The sequence below is a fragment of the Diprion similis genome, chromosome 1 (assembly GCF_021155765.1).
Source record: "Diprion similis isolate iyDipSimi1 chromosome 1, iyDipSimi1.1, whole genome shotgun sequence".
NCBI lineage: Eukaryota > Metazoa > Arthropoda > Insecta > Hymenoptera > Diprionidae > Diprion > Diprion similis.
In genome coordinates this window covers 13,038,585-13,057,954 of record NC_060105.1, presented here as the reverse complement: position 1 = coordinate 13,057,954, position 19,370 = coordinate 13,038,585, and the positions used below count along the sequence as shown (strand labels likewise).

Genomic DNA, 19,370 nt, shown 5'->3' with positions numbered 1-19,370 from the left:
CACTTTTATTTTCAACTTTTCATCTTTCACAACATATTCCAGCTGTCTTTGGATATAACGAAGACCAAGATTAAGAAGATCGCTTCGCGGATTCGGGTCGAATTCAACGAGCCATGTGCCCGGAAGGACATTGCGGCAGGGATACGGAGGGCATCGAAGATCTGGGGTCTTATTTACCTACGCTAAAACGTGTTCGGGCCCGGACAGGTTGTTACCACGGTATGCAGGACAGTAGGTCGCCACCGCATCTTCATCGGGCCCAATCCTCCGCGTATAACGCACACGTCGTTGGGTCTCTCCTCGCCTCGCCGTCTCGCTGGGCCTTTGGACCACTTCCAGCCGACTCGCGGGAGAGTCTATAGACCTCGAAGCGCGCGATTTCGGGCCCACATTCGCTGCTTTGGTTCCGAGATGTCGAAATCCAACGTCGTCGAGAGTTTTTCGCCGGCGTCGCCGTGTCTAATTCGCCGGCCACATCGCGCTACCGAACTGGAGTTAACATGGTGATTTGTGAAATATGCGAGTTATCGAACTGGGAAGACGTGCGATCAGCATCCAATTTGCACAAACCGATCGTTGATTAGACAAGAGACAGGTTCTCGATCGCAATTACGGTATCTAGTGGAAAGAAAGTGCGTGAATGTGATTTTTAAACTGCGGTTAAGTGGAATTCAATATCGTTACTCTGTTATAAATGGTGTTGTGATCGTTCGTTAATACCGATTGAAAGAAAAAGTATCAGCTGGTAAGATTCGCTTATTATACAGGCTATAGCTGGCTACTCAAGCTTGAATATATTTACATTTACACAAATTCCAAAGATCGAGATTTAGGTATACCGTTAAGCGATTAAAACACTTTACCAGTTTAAATTATGTCAGATAGAATTTACTATCCGTTCTACGGTATAAGTATGTATAGGTATTAAGCGTAAAAAATAACATTCGATTTCTATATTCGATGCAATCTCCATTGATTTCCGATAATCTGTATTCCGTAACGAGTTCGCTCCTTGAAAATGTAAGACTTATTTACGATATTGTAGAAAAAAATTGTCTTTTTTCTCAGCTCGCATTACACTCGGTGAATAACTTGAAATAATTAACAGTAGTGCGACGCATGATGAACTCTTTCAGAAATGTAAATTACAAAGTCTTTGGTGTGGTATGAAAATTAAACATTGCAAAAGTACTTTTTCAAATTAGCCTTGCATAGAATTTATAATTGAGAATTTTTCGTTCACAATTAATATAAAAAAAAAAAAGTAAAGTAAAAAACTCAGGCCAGTATCATTTTCTAATCAATTATCACAGATATTGCAGGATCGTGAAATAAAAATTCTTCCGAACAACAATTACTGGTTAAAGAAATTTTGGAATGAGAAAAGTACGATCTTCGAATGATTTTATCCAATTGATCCAAGAAAAATCCATTTTCTTAGACCAAGCAACATCCATTATCGTTATTTCATAAGTCAGTTTTAGTTTTATTTTCATTGGTTAGTGAAATGAACTTTAGAGAACTCTATTATGAGTCTCATAAAACGAAGTTTTATCTGTCAGGCTTGAATTTTTATTTCTAATCACAATTAAGTTTCCCAAGATGTCGAGATCGCAGTGAAGAATTAATAATTTCCTCAAAGTTATAAGAAAATATGTTAGATTAATATTCATGCAAAATGTGTGCGAGTGTCGATTACTTCCGTAATATGTATAACGTAACATGTGTAATGCGGTAATAAGATACACAAGTCGACCAGAATACAGCGGTGCAAAATGCCAAGAGATGCAACGCGTATTGTAATTCGACATAAAGTTACGACTGCACGCGTGAACGGACGTGATTTCAATATAGAACCGTTGCTTTGAACCATTTTCTGCCATCCGAATCGAAGTAACGGACGCTGTCTCTCAATTTATATTGATGTTTATACCAGATGTACAGATTCATTCATTCTATTTTCTGAAACACTTCAGAAGAATTCTTATACTTCATTGGTCAGTCAATCACAAATATGATGATATGTCGGACTTTAGGCACGAATATTGAGTTTTTGTTCCCAAATCATCACTTTGAATTGTAATGCGACTTGATTTGGAGATGAAAATGGTTTTCTTGCGAAGTGCTTTGACTTTGTCTCATATACTTTGGGAGTTTTGAATCGACAATCAATCTACGATAGCCATGGAATATTGTCATATTTCTAATTTCGTGCTTACGAGTATAGAGTTAAAGACATTGAGGATCAAACTCGCTGGAAACTAAACGTTCGAAATTCAATACGGCCATAGAGATTCAAGTTTCACGCAAAGGTATAAAGTTCATTTCTCTAATTAGACCTCCAGATAGTGAGAATGAAGATCCGTTTCCACGCTCCAGATATTATTAGTTGCTATTAGGATAATTAAATCAAGTTTTTTCACCGTTAAATTCCTTCGCGACTAATCAGTCCCTTCGCATATTCGAGAACGATTTTCAACGAGAAGTGAAAACTCTGGTAATAATAATTAATTCTTAAGGGGAACCATTGCCGATTTTCACCGATTCGCTGAATGTAATTGAACGTCTATTGTTTTCGTCTGTATTCTCTCAGCCTTAGCATATGTTCTATGAACTTCTGAGTTTGAGTCTGTTTGAAAGGTTGCACGGTTCACGTATTTCGGAATAACTGTAGCTGAGGAGTTTAAAATTAATAAATAAAATTACTTGAAACAAAAAGCTACAAAAAGCTTAAAATTTTGTAATATTATTGAAATCGGGTAGAATTCTGAATACAAAAATGGTTTTTTCAATCTTTCAATGTTTAGCAAAGTATAAGAATCGATTTTAGCGGTATTTTCGGTTTGGCTAAAAGAACTCATCAGCTCCAAAAAATAAAATCTAATTACCTAGTAATCAAATTACAAAACAATCCATGACGTGGATCGATGCAAAGGTAGAAAAGTGTGTCGCAATTGATGTGGAATGACCCATATATATACACGGATTATACTATATCTCGTAATCCAATCGACTGTATACATATATCTCTGCAGCAATCAGCAAAGTAAGTACGCGATCGTATAACACAGGTATGCACACACACACACATATATAGATGTGAGTGAAACAGCATAGAGTCATATTTTCATAGGAAGATGTAATAATCTAGATATGAATGAAGATCTCCATAAACCTCGGATTATTCGATTTCTCTTCATTCGCTTGCTATACGTTTTCCAGCTCTGTTATCCGGTATAAAATTACGGATTAAAATCGATCGAAACGTCTGAATCAAAACTTCAGAAAAGCGAAAAAACCACGAATAAATTTGTAAATCTAAACCACATGCTTAGTCCGCACTATACAGGTATAATAGACATAAATTTGGCGGAATTGTGACACCATATAAAATATTAGAAATTTGATAGAAAGCTTTATAATCAAAACGTTAAAACGATTAAACGCTAGTCTTTTTCCATTCAATTCTCACGTTCATCACTTATTTCTTTCGCCATAAGGATCTCAAAAATTACCCAGAATCACCCGAAAAAAATATTGCACGTGTTAATCTTCAGAGTGGATAAAAAATAAATTTTTGTACAACAGATATTTATTAACAATTACATTCACGTGTTTTAACTATACTATTCTGCAAAATTACTTGAATGTTTTTCATACAAATTTTGGGAGTCTGATTGGCCAGCGAGACAAGCCTGAAACTATTAGAAGGGTTTAAAAAAAATATTAGGGGTAATCATTTTTAATTCACTTTATCACGAAACCTTTTCTCATGCTGTTAGGGGGCATTCATTAATTACGTAAATAAAAGTAATTCTTACGTAATATTTTACAAGTCGAAATTTGTATAATTGATATTTTCTATTGAGATAAAACGTCCGTACAGCAATGTCTCAGGAAACAAAATTCGCAAAGAAAATTAAAGGGCAGTTTGAAAAACTACAAATAATTTCTATTTAGACGATCCGCAAACTATGAGATCTATTTTTTCACTTTTAATATAGGATTTCATTTATATATTGTTATTGTACAAATTTTTACTTCACGATAAGTTTTTAAAAGCGTAAATGTGTTCATATTTACACACTTTGAAGCTTATAAATGAAAACTATAGGTAAAATCTTACGTGAGTAGTGGGAGGGGGGGGGGAGGGAATCTTATGTGTTCTTACATGGGGTAGGGAGAGTTAAAAATGGCTAGAATCGTCCTTACGTAATTAATGAATTCCTGGAGGTCTTGCAAAAGGTTTTTCCCCTATTTCTGACTTCTGATTCAGTCGGTAAGACCGATTCATCATTAACCCTCAGTTGGCAAGGTGGATTTTAGCGACTCCGTCGGCAAGATGGGTCCTTAAGTCCATAATATTTTTCTTCTTTTCAAGCTGACATCTCAATAAATTTACTCGCACTCTTTTGGATGCATCAAAAATATTTTCTAATACTCATTTTCTTAGTTAAATCTTGAACTGAGAAAAAAATATTCATTCACGTTGCTATCCTTGCAAAGATAGAAAAGTACTGCGCCCTAGAAGACCCACCTTACCGACGTTGTCTCAAGTATTTAAAAACACGTTTACAAAATATTTCACCGAAATTTTTCCCAGGAAGAAGTGACAGTAGACAGACAAACGCGCTAACGACGAAAGGTGGACTAGAAAGTGCAGCTCTTTCAATCCGTGATGTGATTCTGTACCGGGCGTGATACATATTATACGCGTGTGTGAAGTGTGAAGTGGGCCGACGCCCGTGGCATTCAACCAGTGGACCGGATGAGAGTCAGATCGGAGTAAGTGAGCGGCCCGCACGCACGAGTTGAGGCATCGAAAATGAGCAAGCGGACGTTGCCGTTGGCAGGACTGAATTCCTGCGAGAGGATACGGCCGGAAAGGCCCAGAAACCCGATCCAGCGGCTGGTCTGGTCCGGGGCCCAATTTCAAGTGAGCCCAATCGGCTCCCTCGAAGATGAGGCGTCGAATCCACGGATGGCGCTGCGCCGACTACTCAAGCTCTACGAAGGACGGCAGTATCGAGAAGCGGCCAGTTTCCTGTCGCGGATGCCGGTCTACACCCTGAAGGCAGCTCTTCCTGACATACCCGTGGATCTCCTGGTCGACGCGCTGCCGCACAGCCTCGCCCTCCTCGAGACCCTTTATTCCAGACTGGCTGAGCTTAGCGGTGACGACCTTAAGGTCATCAGGGTCGAACCAGCCCTGTGGAAAATAGTCTACCTCATATCCACATCCCAGGATCACTTCCACGTTAGGATTTGGACGAAGCTCTTGGCTGCGCTGTCCAGGGTAGCTCCTGGCTCTAAGGCTATTTTGGCGACGAGGAAGCGAGCTCTTGAGAGAGCTGTTGAGGGCCTGGGAAAACATGGGTTGGTACCCTCCACCCAGCTGGAGAATGGTTTGGAATATACGAACGCTCAGAACCTCGTCTCGCTTCCGGTCGCGCTGAAGGAGGAGCTCGAGGCACGATCCGAGGCGTATAAACTCGCTTTGCATAAGATAGAAAACTTCCAGAAGCACACCGGCGCCAATAAAGGTGAGGAACGAGTTAACCGATTCACCCGGAAAATAAACTAATCACGAATTCAGCGGAATTACCTCAAATGAGTTTTACTTTAACCGCACGACTTGAGACCATCACGAGTCCGGATGGCCTTTCAGTGCGGTCTATAAATTTGTTTGTTCGCCTAAAGCTATATTTGAATTGTACCTACTCTATGACTAGTACGGTCAAATAATAGACAGCTCCTTTGAAATTCCTTCAGAATGGTTCTTTGGAAGGTTGAAAACTATCCCCTCTTTGAATGTGTGATAAGATATTCAACTTTATTTGAAGAAACTTTGAGGGTCTGTTATCGACCGATTGTGAAAAAGCATTTTCACGTTTAAATTAGACACGCGTAGCTTTATTAAAAAAAAAAAATTATTCAATGAAACATAAATCTTTAAGAGTCCTCCAAAACAAAGAATTTAATATCTCAAAGAGTGTAAGAATTCTCATCAATATTGAGAGAGAAAAATGGATTATCGTGTAATCCGGTTTTAAAGAGATTTTGAATTTATAAGGCAAAAATTCAGATTGTGCGTTTTTGTACATACAGGGTGTCCCTGTATTTTTAGTAATTACAATTACTTTGTGTAATTGATTGAATCAAAATTGATAATAAGATTGATAATTTGTACCTAGTTTGAAACAAATACTAATTACACTTGTAATTCCTAATTAGAAGAAAATCCGATATTTATTACATTCGTAATTTGTAATTGAAATTTTTATAATTTCAAAATACAATTCAGATTAGTAGGTATTTCTTTTGTTGCTAGACGTTTTTGTTCCTTATTCAATTATCTAGTGCAGGTATATTTTTTTATGTTTTCTCTTCATAACGATGCAAATTTTAGAGAACGTATTCTGAAAAGTTGACACAGGTTTGATGAAAATTTTTAAGTTAAATTTCGTAAGCCAAAGTAATGTCGGATCGCCTGATATAGGAAAATATGAGAAAGTAACTTATCGCAAAATATCTTTAATCCATACTGGTAAAAAGAAAAAAAAAATAGAGTGCGAAGCTTCGTTCTGATCAACATTGCATTCTTCTGTAGTAGACATTTTTGGAAGTAAGTATTCGAAAGTAAATTAGCTGAACTACTTAACGATAGCAAGCATAACTGTCGGACATGATGGAACTGATACTGTCTTCATCTCTCAACAAAAGAGGGCAGTTGCACTGTTGAAAAACTTAATTATTTTTAAAAACTGCCGCAAGGTTAATACAAAGTAATAATGGCTCTCGCCCAGCAAGGAAGGTACCTCAGGTCGACCTCTCCGATGTAATTTCTTTTGTAATATGTTATAGTAGACTAAAAACTAAACGACACGTTTTTTTTTTATCCGCCATTAAACACTTTAAGAGGGTGAAACCACCCTCCAAAGTAAGGTATGTCAAGGGGTGATTTGCAGTTTCATCCACAAGAACATAACATTTTTGAGCCAATCTAATTAGAAAAGTTTTTTCATAACGAGAAATGAGAAATGTAATTATCTGAATTAAAAAAACTTAAAAAAAGCAACTGCCAAAAAGCGCCCCTTGACATGCCTTACTTTGGACGGTGGTTTCACCCCCATAAAGTGTTCAATGGCAGTTGAAAAAAATATGTCCCGCACAGTTTTCAGTCCACTATAACATATTACAAAAGAAATCAAATCGGAGATACCAACCTCGGATACGTTCCTTGTAAGAAAAGGTTCCATTTTCCAAATACTAGTTCCATTCATACGGCTTTTTTTGATCCTTCTCCTTGAAACTCTTACACCAGGAGGCCAAGGAGTTCAGGCGGCGTCTCACCAGAGGCAGCTGTCACTGAAGTACAGCGAGATCCAGCAACGCCTGATAAACAATCAGGGCCTCTTGAATACACTGGAGAAAGCGACGAGTCCAGCCCTGGAAAATCTATTGAGAGAACTCAAGCACAGGGTCGAATACGACAAGGAAGCTCTGAGACAATGGACCGCCTTGCGGAAGTCAAATTTCAGGACCAACACCAAGAATCCTCCTCTTGCAGCGCGGCTTCTTCAGTGCGCACGAGGCTGTGGCCTTGCTCTTCAGCTAATGAGTGAGGATGTGCCAAGAGGGGTGCAGGACTCTCCGATTGTGCAGGAAAACACCCTCGACGACTATGAAGAAGAGTCCAGCAGCGCCGGGTACCACACAGACGAAAGCGGAAGTCCAACTCCGGAACCAGGACATCCCAATGGCGACGATTGCAGTTACCAAGGCCTTCCATGCCCCGCGGATGTGACAGTTAGTCAACTGGTCGAGCGCTATGGATCCCTTTATGCTCAAGCCCAGCTTCACACCCTTGATGCTCTGGACGCCCTTGAACCCCTTAAGGATGCTCCAGACTTGAAAACAAAGATTCTTTATTCTGTTGTCGTGGTGAGTAGAAAATTTTGGCTTTAATTTCTTGCTTAGTACTTTTAGAAAATATAGAGTAAATAAAGATATTGGTAGAAAAGTTTACTGGTTTTTTTTTTTTTTCAATAATTCTTTTCAGTACAGTACAGTATTTTGGCGAACATTATTGTTCTTAAAATAAATTCAAATGGAGAAATCCATCCTGTTGGAGGAAGAGTGTAGAGCAAAGGTAACGATCTGAAAAAATTAGAAGATCATTTTTGATTTACTTGAAATTTATTTTGGGGGTGGTCCAGAAAAAATTCGTCAGTACCCTAAATAAGGATCACCCTAGTGTAGATATTATCCGAAACGATTAAACAAACAAACAAAGATACGTTATGTTAAACCAAATTATACCAATCCACAACAGTTCAGTATACATACAAAGATCGTGAAATTTAAATCGTAGAACAATTCCTGACAAAGATTCTTACCCAGTTATACGAACGAACACGAACTAACAATTCTCTCAGAATGTTTACGCCTCAAGTTTTCGCAACGTGTATAATTCGCTCGTCACAAAAGCGTTATTCGAAAGGTTGAATTAAACCAGTTCAGAGTAATACTGGAGAGACTAGGTACCAGGATTTTGAGAGAGTGTAATAATAGTAAGAATGAAGAGCTGACTCGATGTCGACATCGTGTACAGTGCAGTAGCTACAACACCACCAAAAGGTGCTTGAATTCCATGCACTTGTGGGTAGCCGGCAGGAGATAAATCATCCCTCTGTGCTGCAGTCTGCACATTTAAAGACAAACATAACCTCAAACAAGGACGTCCGTCGCAGGAGCAGAGTGAGGACGGCTCATGTGAGAACAGTTAACCGATACCTATACATAAATGGGCGCCTACATGGTCGACATCCATGACACCTACATACAGGGTGTCCCTTTTTAACCCTATACGGCACAGCGTATCATACTATATGAGATGCCTTATTGGAATCGGTTATTCAAAATTTATTTTTCTATTTTTGAGATTTAGCTGTCATTTTTTTTTACATAGTTGGACATCTAAGATGTCAATGTAGATGTTTTGAGAGGGATTATGATGATACCGCAAATATAGTGAGTGCTATGAATAAACAAAGTGTTTGAAATGCCTATTTTTACAGAATAAATGTTATTGTGGTGAAGGTTGTAGACACTAGGAAAGTAGAACGCGGTAATCTCGGGTTTTTGGGTTCGCTGAAAACGAATCTGACGTCAGAATTTCAAAAGTCAAGATGGCGGATCCAATATGGTAGACTGAAAATTCAAAAATCAATCTCATTCGCTCATATTAGATCCAACATTTTGCGTTTTGAAACTCTTGCAGATTTAACCCCATTTTTTAACTCAGCGATCTCGAGAAGCCTTATATACTCAGTTTCATGGAATTTGACTGCAAGGAAAAATGTGTGCTTCAAAAGGATAAATTAAATGCCCAGAATATATGGATTTTATACAAAAATGTTTCGAACAAAACTTTGAAGATTCAGGGGGGGGGGGGAGGGTAATGCCATTAACAACTTTCTGAGTGAATGCAGTAAAAAAAGGTCGTCATCACTTCAAACTTCTTTGTAGGAAAATTTTTGTGCGATGCAATAATATTTGGCTTTTGGGAGAGGTAAAACGAAAAAGTATGATGCAAATAGCTTTGAAGACTTGGATATTATGGAACTTTTGACTTTGAAGAGGTCTGAAATGTAAACTTCTTTTACTGGTGGGGAAGAGATAGAAGAGATATGTTTATTTTTATACCAAATAATGTGAAATCTTCAGTTTTCTGAATTAAATGATTTTATGGTAAAAGTAAAATTTCATTTATGCCATATTCAAGATTTTGTGGTTCATTAAATAAGTACCCACTGTTTAGACTCGCTTTAGCCCGTTTGGAAAAGTTCATGAAAAATGAGAATGACTAAACGGTATTTTAGAAATTTCGGTTTATCTCAAGTTTCAAATCATTAAATTTTTACAAAATCTTGTGTTATGGATTATAAGTTTGAAATGAATTAACAATAACGATAGTTTTTTGGAAATGGTAGTCCAATAAACTGTGCGTAATATGCAAACTCTAGTACGAATCTAAAATTGCCATAACTTCGAAGTTTTTCGAGCTAATTGCAATTTTTATCCTTCAGGATATTTCTTAAGGTCAGCTATAAGCCTATTCAATCAAAATGATGAATGACATATGCCAAAATCAAAGTCAAAGAACCTCAACTTCTCTCAACTACAATTCCTAAAAAGATTATTGGTACCTCCGAAAACCAACACTTTCTCACCTAAAACATTCTTCTACAAAACCTACAATTGTTTAAGAGATATGGAACAATTAGACTTAAAATAGAACACCCTGTATAAGTTCACCACCTTGCAATAAAACTTCTATTCTTTTCCTGCCTTCGCTGTTCTTCCGGTTCTTCCAGCCAAGCTCCTCGGCCTCTTTCGTCCATTAGAAAACTCTAGCAGAAGTCGCGAAATTCAGTTATCTCAAGGTAGAGGAAGTCTCTAGGATTTTAAGAGTTTTCCACGCAGGTTATACTCGCGTGTAGACCACGTGGTATAATACATCCCACATTTGTTGCCACGAACCACCTTAAGAAGGGAAACTCCTGTAAACGTACATTTTTCAAGATTTTTTTTTTCATAGAAAAACGGAATAGTTTATCAAATTAACATAAAGCATATCTCAAAATATACGATGTTGACAAGTTTCTTTGGACTAAAATATTTCAAAATGGCGGTGCCACAGCTGCTGGCAGCCAGCACCTCAGATTAGCGCCGTGCAACCTACAGGTCTCAAACCTTAACCAAAATCAAATTTTTATTGTTAAAATACATTAAAACGCTGTGCATGATGGAGAGAAAAAAACAATTTTAATTCAGGACCATTTTGAAGAAAACATCACTCATTTTTGTACAAAACGAACGGTAAAAAACAATATTTATTATCTTTTTTCCAAAAAACTCGAACGTCATGTAACGGCCAGTAAGTTACAACATAGTATCAAAAAGTTTCATCTAAGTCGGTTCAAATTTTGGTGAGCTAGATTGTACAGCGCAAATCTCCCGGCAGCTGTACCGCCGCCATTATGAAATGTATGACTCTAAAAAAATTTGTGTACTTACCTTACATCGTATATTTTGTGATATGCTTTATTATAATTTAATAAACTATTCCATTTCTTTGTAAAAAAATCTTGAAACAAAGTACTTATACAGGAATTTCCCCTTTAAGGGGGTATTCTGGTCTGGAGGACTAAATTTTAGGCATTATTCTGAGTGAGATAAAAAAGAAATGAAAAACATATTTACCATTCATTTTTTTACAAGACCTTTATTGACGTTTCAAGAATACAAAAAAAAATCATAAAAAAAAAAGAATCAAAAATGCAAAAAGTTACAGGGTGGTAAAGTAGGGGTTACAAAAAAAAGGCGCGTCTTGGTCGACATGTTTTTGACTCTTGTAGTGTTCCGAAGCAAAAAATCCAAAGAAATTCGTTATTAGCAAAGACATCTCAATAGTCCGGAGCACGAAAAAGGAAAGAAAAAAAAATTTCACAAATTGCCGACGATTTGAAAAAAAAATTTTTTTTTTATGACACTGTTTTTTGACGTTTCCGAATTTTTTTAAAATAGTAACAAATTTTTTTCTTCCAAATTCATGCTTCCAACAATAGAGGGATATACAAAAAACATTTCCACCAAATTTCAAGTAAATCGTTCCATCAGAAGATATCATGTCAATCGTATCGAAAAAAGTAGTTGCGAGAAAATCACGTTTAAAGGTTCGCTCCGACCAGCGGTTTAGTTAGCGCGTCAGAAAAATAACTGTAATTCCGAAAATAATTTAAATTTCCAAAAATCCTCTTAGAGGCTTATTCTTGAAGGTCTAAACTTTGAAAATATGGAGAAAAAAGAAATCGATTCTTTCAAATTTCTGGACCAGAATACCCCCTTAAAGAACCAACGCCGCGTTTTTATTTATCCATTCCTCGTGCAATTATTTTCTTGAGCCTACAAAAATCTCCTCATTTCCCGGTTTGGTACGGATTAGATGGGACCGTATCCTTCGTGACTCCCATACGTGCAGATATTTCACCTGCGCATTGAATGCCGCGCAGTTTTCTCCCGGATTTTCAGGTACACGTGAGAATTAAATTCGAGGAACTGCCTGCCTTTGAAGTGGTTTCAGACAAGCTTGTGCCCATCGAGGTCCTCGCGCTGGTAGACGGGGATGCATCTTCCTGGGCTTTATCCAGAATATAGCTCAATTTTATTGTAGGCACTCTTGAGTTTCAAAACTTGGAAACGAGGATTCTGAATCCAGATAACCGAGTTTAAGGCCTCGATAACTCGCGATAACGATGCCATTTAACACCGCTTTGATTCCCCGGAATTCCGAAAGAGTTTGCCAAATTGTCTAACTACTCTTGGCTGTGAACCCCTTCCATGGTGCACCTATATAGTATATAGAATACCTACATCAATTTTCGCAGACATTTTCAACGTGCCTTTCGAACTTAAGATGATTATTTTTCAAAAGTTCTTACTCATTTATCAACAGCCCACTTTTATCCAAACTTTGCACCAATGAAAGTGAATCTCATTCCTTGAATCTTAGAATCGTAGAGCTGAGTTCAATCCACTTTTGACCTCATGTTTTCGGATTCAGTTCTCAATTTTTTTCGAAATTTTATTAGTTCACAAGAAGACTCTTAATTTTGTCAGTTTTTTTTTTTTTAATCAAACGTTTTCGAGTTATGATTTTTTTCAAATCACCTTCTGTGAAAAATGATATTTTTCAAAATCGTGAGGGTTGACAATGAAATTTCATAAAAATAAAATGGTCAGTTCGATTCAGAGTTTGATAGTGAAAAAAAGTGGTGAACAATTGTACAACCTCGCCGAAGATGATTTTTTTTTTCTTCCTAAAGTGAGAAAATATTTTTATACCATGATTCAGGGAGTGAGATTTGAAATGTGAAAAATTTGATCCACAAAGTGCTCACTTTGTACCTTATGCAGCAAAGTGAACAAGCCGATGGAGTGAAGTGATTAACGATTACTTCCGAAATTTAATCACGTACCTGCTCAAGTATCTGAAGTAAAGAAGATTGAATTGCAAAAATACGACTGGCTTAGACATGTTTCTGCGTCATTAATATTTATTGTCCACTTTTCGAATCTTTTGCATATTTATCAACTTTTATCCGATGTAAACAATATTGAGAGAACACTGATAAATAAATATAGCACACCTTGTAGCCTAATAAATTTCACAACTCGGTTTTTGAATGTATGTATCGACTCGATACTAAGAATCAGAAGCCTGCACTTTTATTTTTTTAATTTAAAACGTGATGTTATCGCATATCTCAATATTAAAAAAAAGTTTCTTCAGATCAAATGAAGTATAGTCGAAGCTGCGACATTTCAGGAAATCGAATAGTATCGTTTGTTTGTCAAAGTTAATTTTTTCGGTTTTTTTTTTTCAATCAACGATGTTGAATGACCTTAGAGACGACTTCGTACTTCATCTCTATACTGTGCTTATATAAGGTGAGGTTCGAATAAGTCAGTCAAGTGTCAGCCTTAGGAGGAAATACCAAGTTTGCAGGTAGCCGACAGCATCGAGGCCTGAAAATCGATAAACTGAAATAAATAGACTGAGACGTGAACCGGATTGCTTTACGCCCACAGCTTTTAATTTTAAGGGTGAAACAGGATAGAAAAGTGTCATAAATTTTTACACATGTTATACGAACCATGCAGTCCCTGGGTATAAAAATTTATCACCCGCTACATTCCCATGTATGTTTCTTTTTTTTCGATCGCAAACGCTTGTAATAATTTTCCAAGTGTCTGCGAATCCTTGAAAATAGAACAAAACTCAGGTGCTACGTACTTTATTGGGATTGTCACTTCGCAATGCGTCATCTCGTTGAATTTGTAAGCCAAAGAATCACGATTTGCCTTCATTAAAATGAAAAATTTAGGTTATGTGGTGACAAAATGGCGTCGAAAACCAGGCTCTGACGTCACGAGAACATATTCCAATAACGAAGTCAACATTTACCGAGAAGAAACAAGCCAAAAATTAAAAAGAAAAAAAAAAACAAGGAAATAGAGTCAGTTTGATGAAATCGATATAGCATATTGGTGGCGAATGAATGTTACGTAACCTTGTGCAACTCGTATATTCAAACTAACGACGGATGCAATTTTATGGGTATGCGCTTCGTCGTGTCATTGTTTGTACTCAAATTGTCAGGTTGGAGAAAATCCTACTCACACGGGGAAACATTGTTAAAGTTAAAGTCAAATCACGACATATCAGTGCAAAGATATATCGTTGCTTCATTAAGATTGATTTATCATTTTAACAAAATTGGGATAAATGAGATTTCTAGATATTATCTTATTACTGTTCTGACATAGCAACGATAATTTACGATCTATCACGTGCTGGAAAATGTAAAAAAATTCTAAAACCAGCGGAAATTTTAAGTCGTATCGAGGGTTTTCAATAATACAGGAAACTACGTAGTAATTAATGAGGATTGTGAGGAAGATTAATTCTATTTGATTTCTATTATACGCATTCGTTGTTAGAAAAAATTATTGTTTATATAATTTTTTACTAATAAAATAGTATTAGTTCACTTAAAATTAGCTTTAACATCAGTTTTTTATTATCTTTAGAAAGCTCCATAGAATCGAAAAATTTAAAAAATTTCCTGAGTGTGAAGAAGTATAAAAGCCGTTTTTTGTTAAAATTTGGTGATTGCATGTTTCAAAAAAAGGATTATAACTTTATTTGTTTTTTAATAAATTGGCCCTCTTTTTGAGAATCATAGAGAAAATATGTTTTCATGTATTTTGCTCTCAATTATTCGGAAAAAAACTATCATTGGTTAATTTTTGTTTTCACAACTAAGATTTTATAACTAAGATTAAGAGCTGAAATTTAGGATGAATTGTTTTTATTATGTACCAAAGTGATCTCCAAAGTGTCGATAGAAAACGCCGCAGGAGCGGATTCGGCATTATCCGGCTATTCCCTTTAATTGTTAAAAAATTCACATGCAATGTAATTCCATGAACGTTGTGAATTTTTAAACCTCTAATTTTGCGGACAGACATCGATAAGAATTGAAGTAGCAAAATTGTTCTCGGAGTCGAATGCTGTGGAAATAAAAATGCAGGTAATCCAAAAGTCTGTCATTTTTTTTTTAGGTATTTCACCATCACATAAAAATTGCTTTTCAACTTTTGCAAAAAATTGGATATAGAATAGCATTTTAATGATGAGTAGTTTCTGTATCCCAGCAAATTTAAATTTGACCGCGCCTCTTATAGTGATCAAAGTACCCCAATACCTGAGTGAAAAGTAAAGGATGCAGAGGAGAAAAAAAATCTGCAGCAATATTATTTGCACCAATTATAGTAAGCACAAGTGAATAACATCTCTGCTATGTGACAGAAATAAATTTAAACAAATTTCAATAACACAAGTGTAGTGTATCAGGGATAATTTTAAACTACATGTACGAGTGAATCTATATTGGAAAGCTTTTAGGGTATCAGGACCTATAGATTTACGATATAGGGCAGATCTTTCGGAGAAACCCAAGAACACGTGAGAGGATTTAGAATTTCCGAGAGAGAGAAAGAATAAGCATCAGAGAGGGTTGCATGATAAAGACAGAAGACGTACTTCTTGGTACTCCGAAGACGGTTGTTACTTATTAGAAGTCGTAAGATGAAGTTGAAGACGAATAACTAAAAATTAATAAAATATATTTGTCCTCAGAGTGGATAAAAATATATAATATAATGTAACAGTAAAAAAATTCATTTGTTTGTTATAATACGATGTACAATTTCAACAATACTAATTTCGGATCAAAATCATCAGAGTTTATTCATTTTCAACATTCTATTTATACAAATTTACCCAAATTATTGATATCTCATATGCTTGTGTCATTCGAATTCGGTCGGATTCATTTCTGTCACACAGTAGGGACGTTGTTTCGTCTGTATACACTTATATCATTTGCTAAAATAACATTGCTAAAGATATTTTAATTTCTTAATGCTGAATGCGCATCGAAAATTTGACTTTTTTTTTAAATTTTAAAAAATGCCATAAACTCGCAACGATGACGTTGAAATAAAATGCAATGTCTTGCATGAATTTGTGGCTTAAAATTCATCTAAATCCACGTATGAAAGCCGACGAATAGAGTCAGTGACCGCATAAGAATTGCGTGAAAGTGCACAATTACACCAAACCAAAGTCCAATGTATAAAAGCACAGTGATTTTTTAGTGTCACATACAGATTATCATGCTTCAATCTAATTAGTCTGTTCAACTGTGACGCAATCTCGCGTTAAACTTTTGATACAAATTTATACTCACTTTGATTTGTATTCGATTTTCAGCTCTCGTGGCGTCTGGCGGGAATGATACAAACGGCACGACGTTTCGAGGCGATACACGTTTTGAACGGAACTCAATCCCAGCAAACCGGAAGCTCGGCTCCGTCTTCGGAATTCGAAGATTGCATCAGGAGACAACTTGCGACGATCGGAGCCCGAACTGGACTCGCTGAAGTGTCCGATCGGGTTTTAAACCAGCTGGAAAGAACTCTCTACGATTTTCCCTGTCTCCGGAGCTGCCCGGAGATCAAGGATTACGCAAATTCTTGTGCCAGTTTGGCCTGGGCTTGTCTTGCCAGGTCGACTCCTCTTGTACTCGATGTTGCCCAGGGTGTCGATTTTCAGCGAGAAATACACGCCAGGCATCACGGATCGCCGGATCCGAATGGAGTCAAGATTAGAAGTGTTTTGTGGCCAGGATTGAGAGAAGGTTGTCAGGGACGCTGTTTGCACAGAGCAGTTGTGCTGACAAATTAATGAGGTAAGTTTACCCAATTATTTTCAACTTTTTACTTTTCAAAATCATGAATTGACGGTACAAATTGCGAATTTCTCGATGACTAAAACCAATTTCTAAATGGTTAAATACGTCGAATTTATTCTTTGGTAATTTTAGAACCAATGATCAAGCAGATATAACCGGAAAAGGTGAATAATGGGAACGGGGTCAACAACTGGAACACTCACATTGCGTTGGGAAAAAAGTTTGCCGGATTTCTACGCTTTTACTCGCATATCGTTGACCTTTAGATTCTAGGAATGGAGAATCAGTCGTTTTTCTTTCAGACTCAGAACAGCGCAGTTTTGTAGAAAAAAAACAAGAAAATAATGTTTAGCGACTGTTCTCAATTCAGCCGTAATATTGTAATACCTTGAAATCTTTTTCAACCATTTGTAAAATCTTCTAAGATAATTTAAAGTCCATGACATGAAATCAAGTGAATTTTTCAACGATACAGTATTTAGGGAATTATTACAGGTTAAACAAAACTCGATTTATCCTATCAATGACATATTTGGCCAAAATTTCTGCTTTTTCTGATGCATGGAAGTAAATAATTTTCTTTTTTGTAGATTGAAATTTGGAACTACGATTTTTTCTTCATAGGTTATCTCGATACCCTGCACATTGCACTAAAGTGATTTTGTACTTATTTTCCAACTAGTACTTTTCATATCGTGGTGCATTTTTGTATAATACAACTACAATATTGTTAGATAGAAATAAGCATTGCGGTCGAAAAACAGAGACTTGTTTTATAGCCCAAGGAATACAGTATTTGGGAAGCTAAGGTACAAGTTTCGAGTAACGAATCCATCAACACTTCCAAAACCGCTGCTGTTTTATGTGTGTAATAGTTATATTTAAACAACTTATAATTTGACCTTGTTAGATAAATGTATATTCCATTCCTGTACGATTTGGAGGGAATGCTACCATTTCATATTGCTCCTTGGTCGGAAAATCCCTAGCCTGCACGTTATAAGTTATATTTATTGTTATTATTTGTAGTGAAATAACTATCGAAACGGAGTCATTAACTATGCAACGTGACGTATCTTACATCATAAACAAAATCTGATGTATCAGTTCTATTAATTATGTTAACTAGAGTGTATTATTTAATATTTATACGGTCATCGTACAGAATTGTACGACGAACCTGCTCAATTTCATCATTCGTATGATGTTATGTAACTAGGTGCCACTTTTACATATATATAAAGAAATGCTTGCCTCTGAAAACAGTTTTTTATTCAACAAAATTAAAGCCCATACACGAGTTCTGGGATAAACCTCAATCAGCTTTATGGAGGGACAGATTCTCGTCCGATTAAATACTCGTATTTATTGCTCGATTCCAACGATCTCTTAGTTCTTCTCATTGGAAAAATGACCGATGAAAAACAGACAAGCTTGAGTCTGCTTTCGGTAAGTATAAACCGATTACGGTAAAAAATATTATATCCTTCCGACATCGTAAGAAGATATTTTTTCCAGCTCTTCTCCACGATAAAATGCGGTTCAAGATACAGGCTTACGTATCATGCGTACGTCATACATGTTATGCACGAGCAGAAGCATCGATCATTTATTCATAATTTTGTCGTACATGCAGCGCAGGTGACACTTTCTTGCTACAAAATAAAATGCGTAGCCGATTTAAATTTGAGCGCTGTTGAAATTGTCCACAATCGAGCTGTGTGAACTACTAAAGAACAGATTTCGTGGTCAATTCCGAACTTCAACGTCAGATGATGATAAATTAGCAACAGGAAGTATCAGATTGACATCAAATAATGTTAGACTAACACCGAAAAATATTGTATAGAAGTCAACATTGCAAAAATCGATTATTTTTTCCCCATTAATCGACAGACTTAATTATATTTCCTCACGATCGGTTTTTGTTTTTTACTCCCTTGAACAATGCAATGCAATATCGAATTATGTGATTATAGTATCAATTATTATCATTGTCTGACGTACTAATTACCTATTTGATATAATAAGTCGAAGATACATAAATATTTTTACCTGAAATTGGAAAATATTTTAAATGAAACTATAAATCAACAAAAAACTTTTAGGCTATTAAGACTACGTACTGAAATTTACTAATTTTTGGTTTCAAAAGCACCGTTTCAGGAAAACACGAAATAATCGATAAATCGATTAATTTTTATCGATTCAATCAAGTCGTGTTGGATTATTTTTGTGGACTCGCTAATCGATGGATCGATTATTTTTAACTCAATGGCCATCGCTAGTGTACACATTTATGGCTCATGTAACAGTAATTATATGACGTAAACAAGTTCCCCAATTTTTTACTGGACAGGCGAATGAATCCAAAAAAAGATGATATCGTGAAAATACAATTGATTTTTTTACTAACGCATCCATAAAAGAACCAATCTTCGTGTAGTGCTTATTTCATTGTTAAGAAAAGATAATAAATCCGTA

General features: G+C 36.3%; 1 protein-coding gene across 2 annotated transcripts; it reads left to right on the top strand.

The window, feature by feature from the left end:
• Positions 1 to 301: 301 nt before the first annotated feature.
• Positions 302 to 16,879, top strand: LOC124408206. 2 transcript variants are annotated; one of them, XM_046884974.1, is made up of 4 exons: positions 302 to 745; positions 4,608 to 5,543; positions 7,325 to 7,944; positions 16,406 to 16,879. In XM_046884974.1, exons 2-4 carry the CDS (start codon positions 4,826 to 4,828, stop codon positions 16,877 to 16,879), a joined length of 1,812 nt encoding a protein of 603 aa, XP_046740930.1. In that variant the 5' UTR covers positions 302 to 745; positions 4,608 to 4,825. The 2 variants fall into 2 exon arrangements, with proteins under 2 accessions (XP_046740930.1, XP_046740921.1); XM_046884965.1 differs by having other exon boundaries at positions 4,604 to 5,543.
• The last annotated feature ends 2,491 nt before the right edge of the window (positions 16,880 to 19,370 follow it).

What these genes read in the sequence shown, in the direction of transcription:
- LOC124408206 (XM_046884974.1), top strand. Translation starts at nt 4,826, where the DNA reads ATGAGCAAGCGGACGTTGCCGTTGGCAGGACTGAATTCCTGCGAGAGG. An exon ending in GCACACCGGCGCCAATAAAG is followed by an intron (nt 5,544 to 7,324) that starts GTGAGGAACGAG and finishes CTCTTACACCAG; the next exon opens with GAGGCCAAGGAGTTCAGGCG. An exon ending in TTCTTTATTCTGTTGTCGTG is followed by an intron (nt 7,945 to 16,405) that starts GTGAGTAGAAAA and finishes TTCGATTTTCAG; the next exon opens with CTCTCGTGGCGTCTGGCGGG.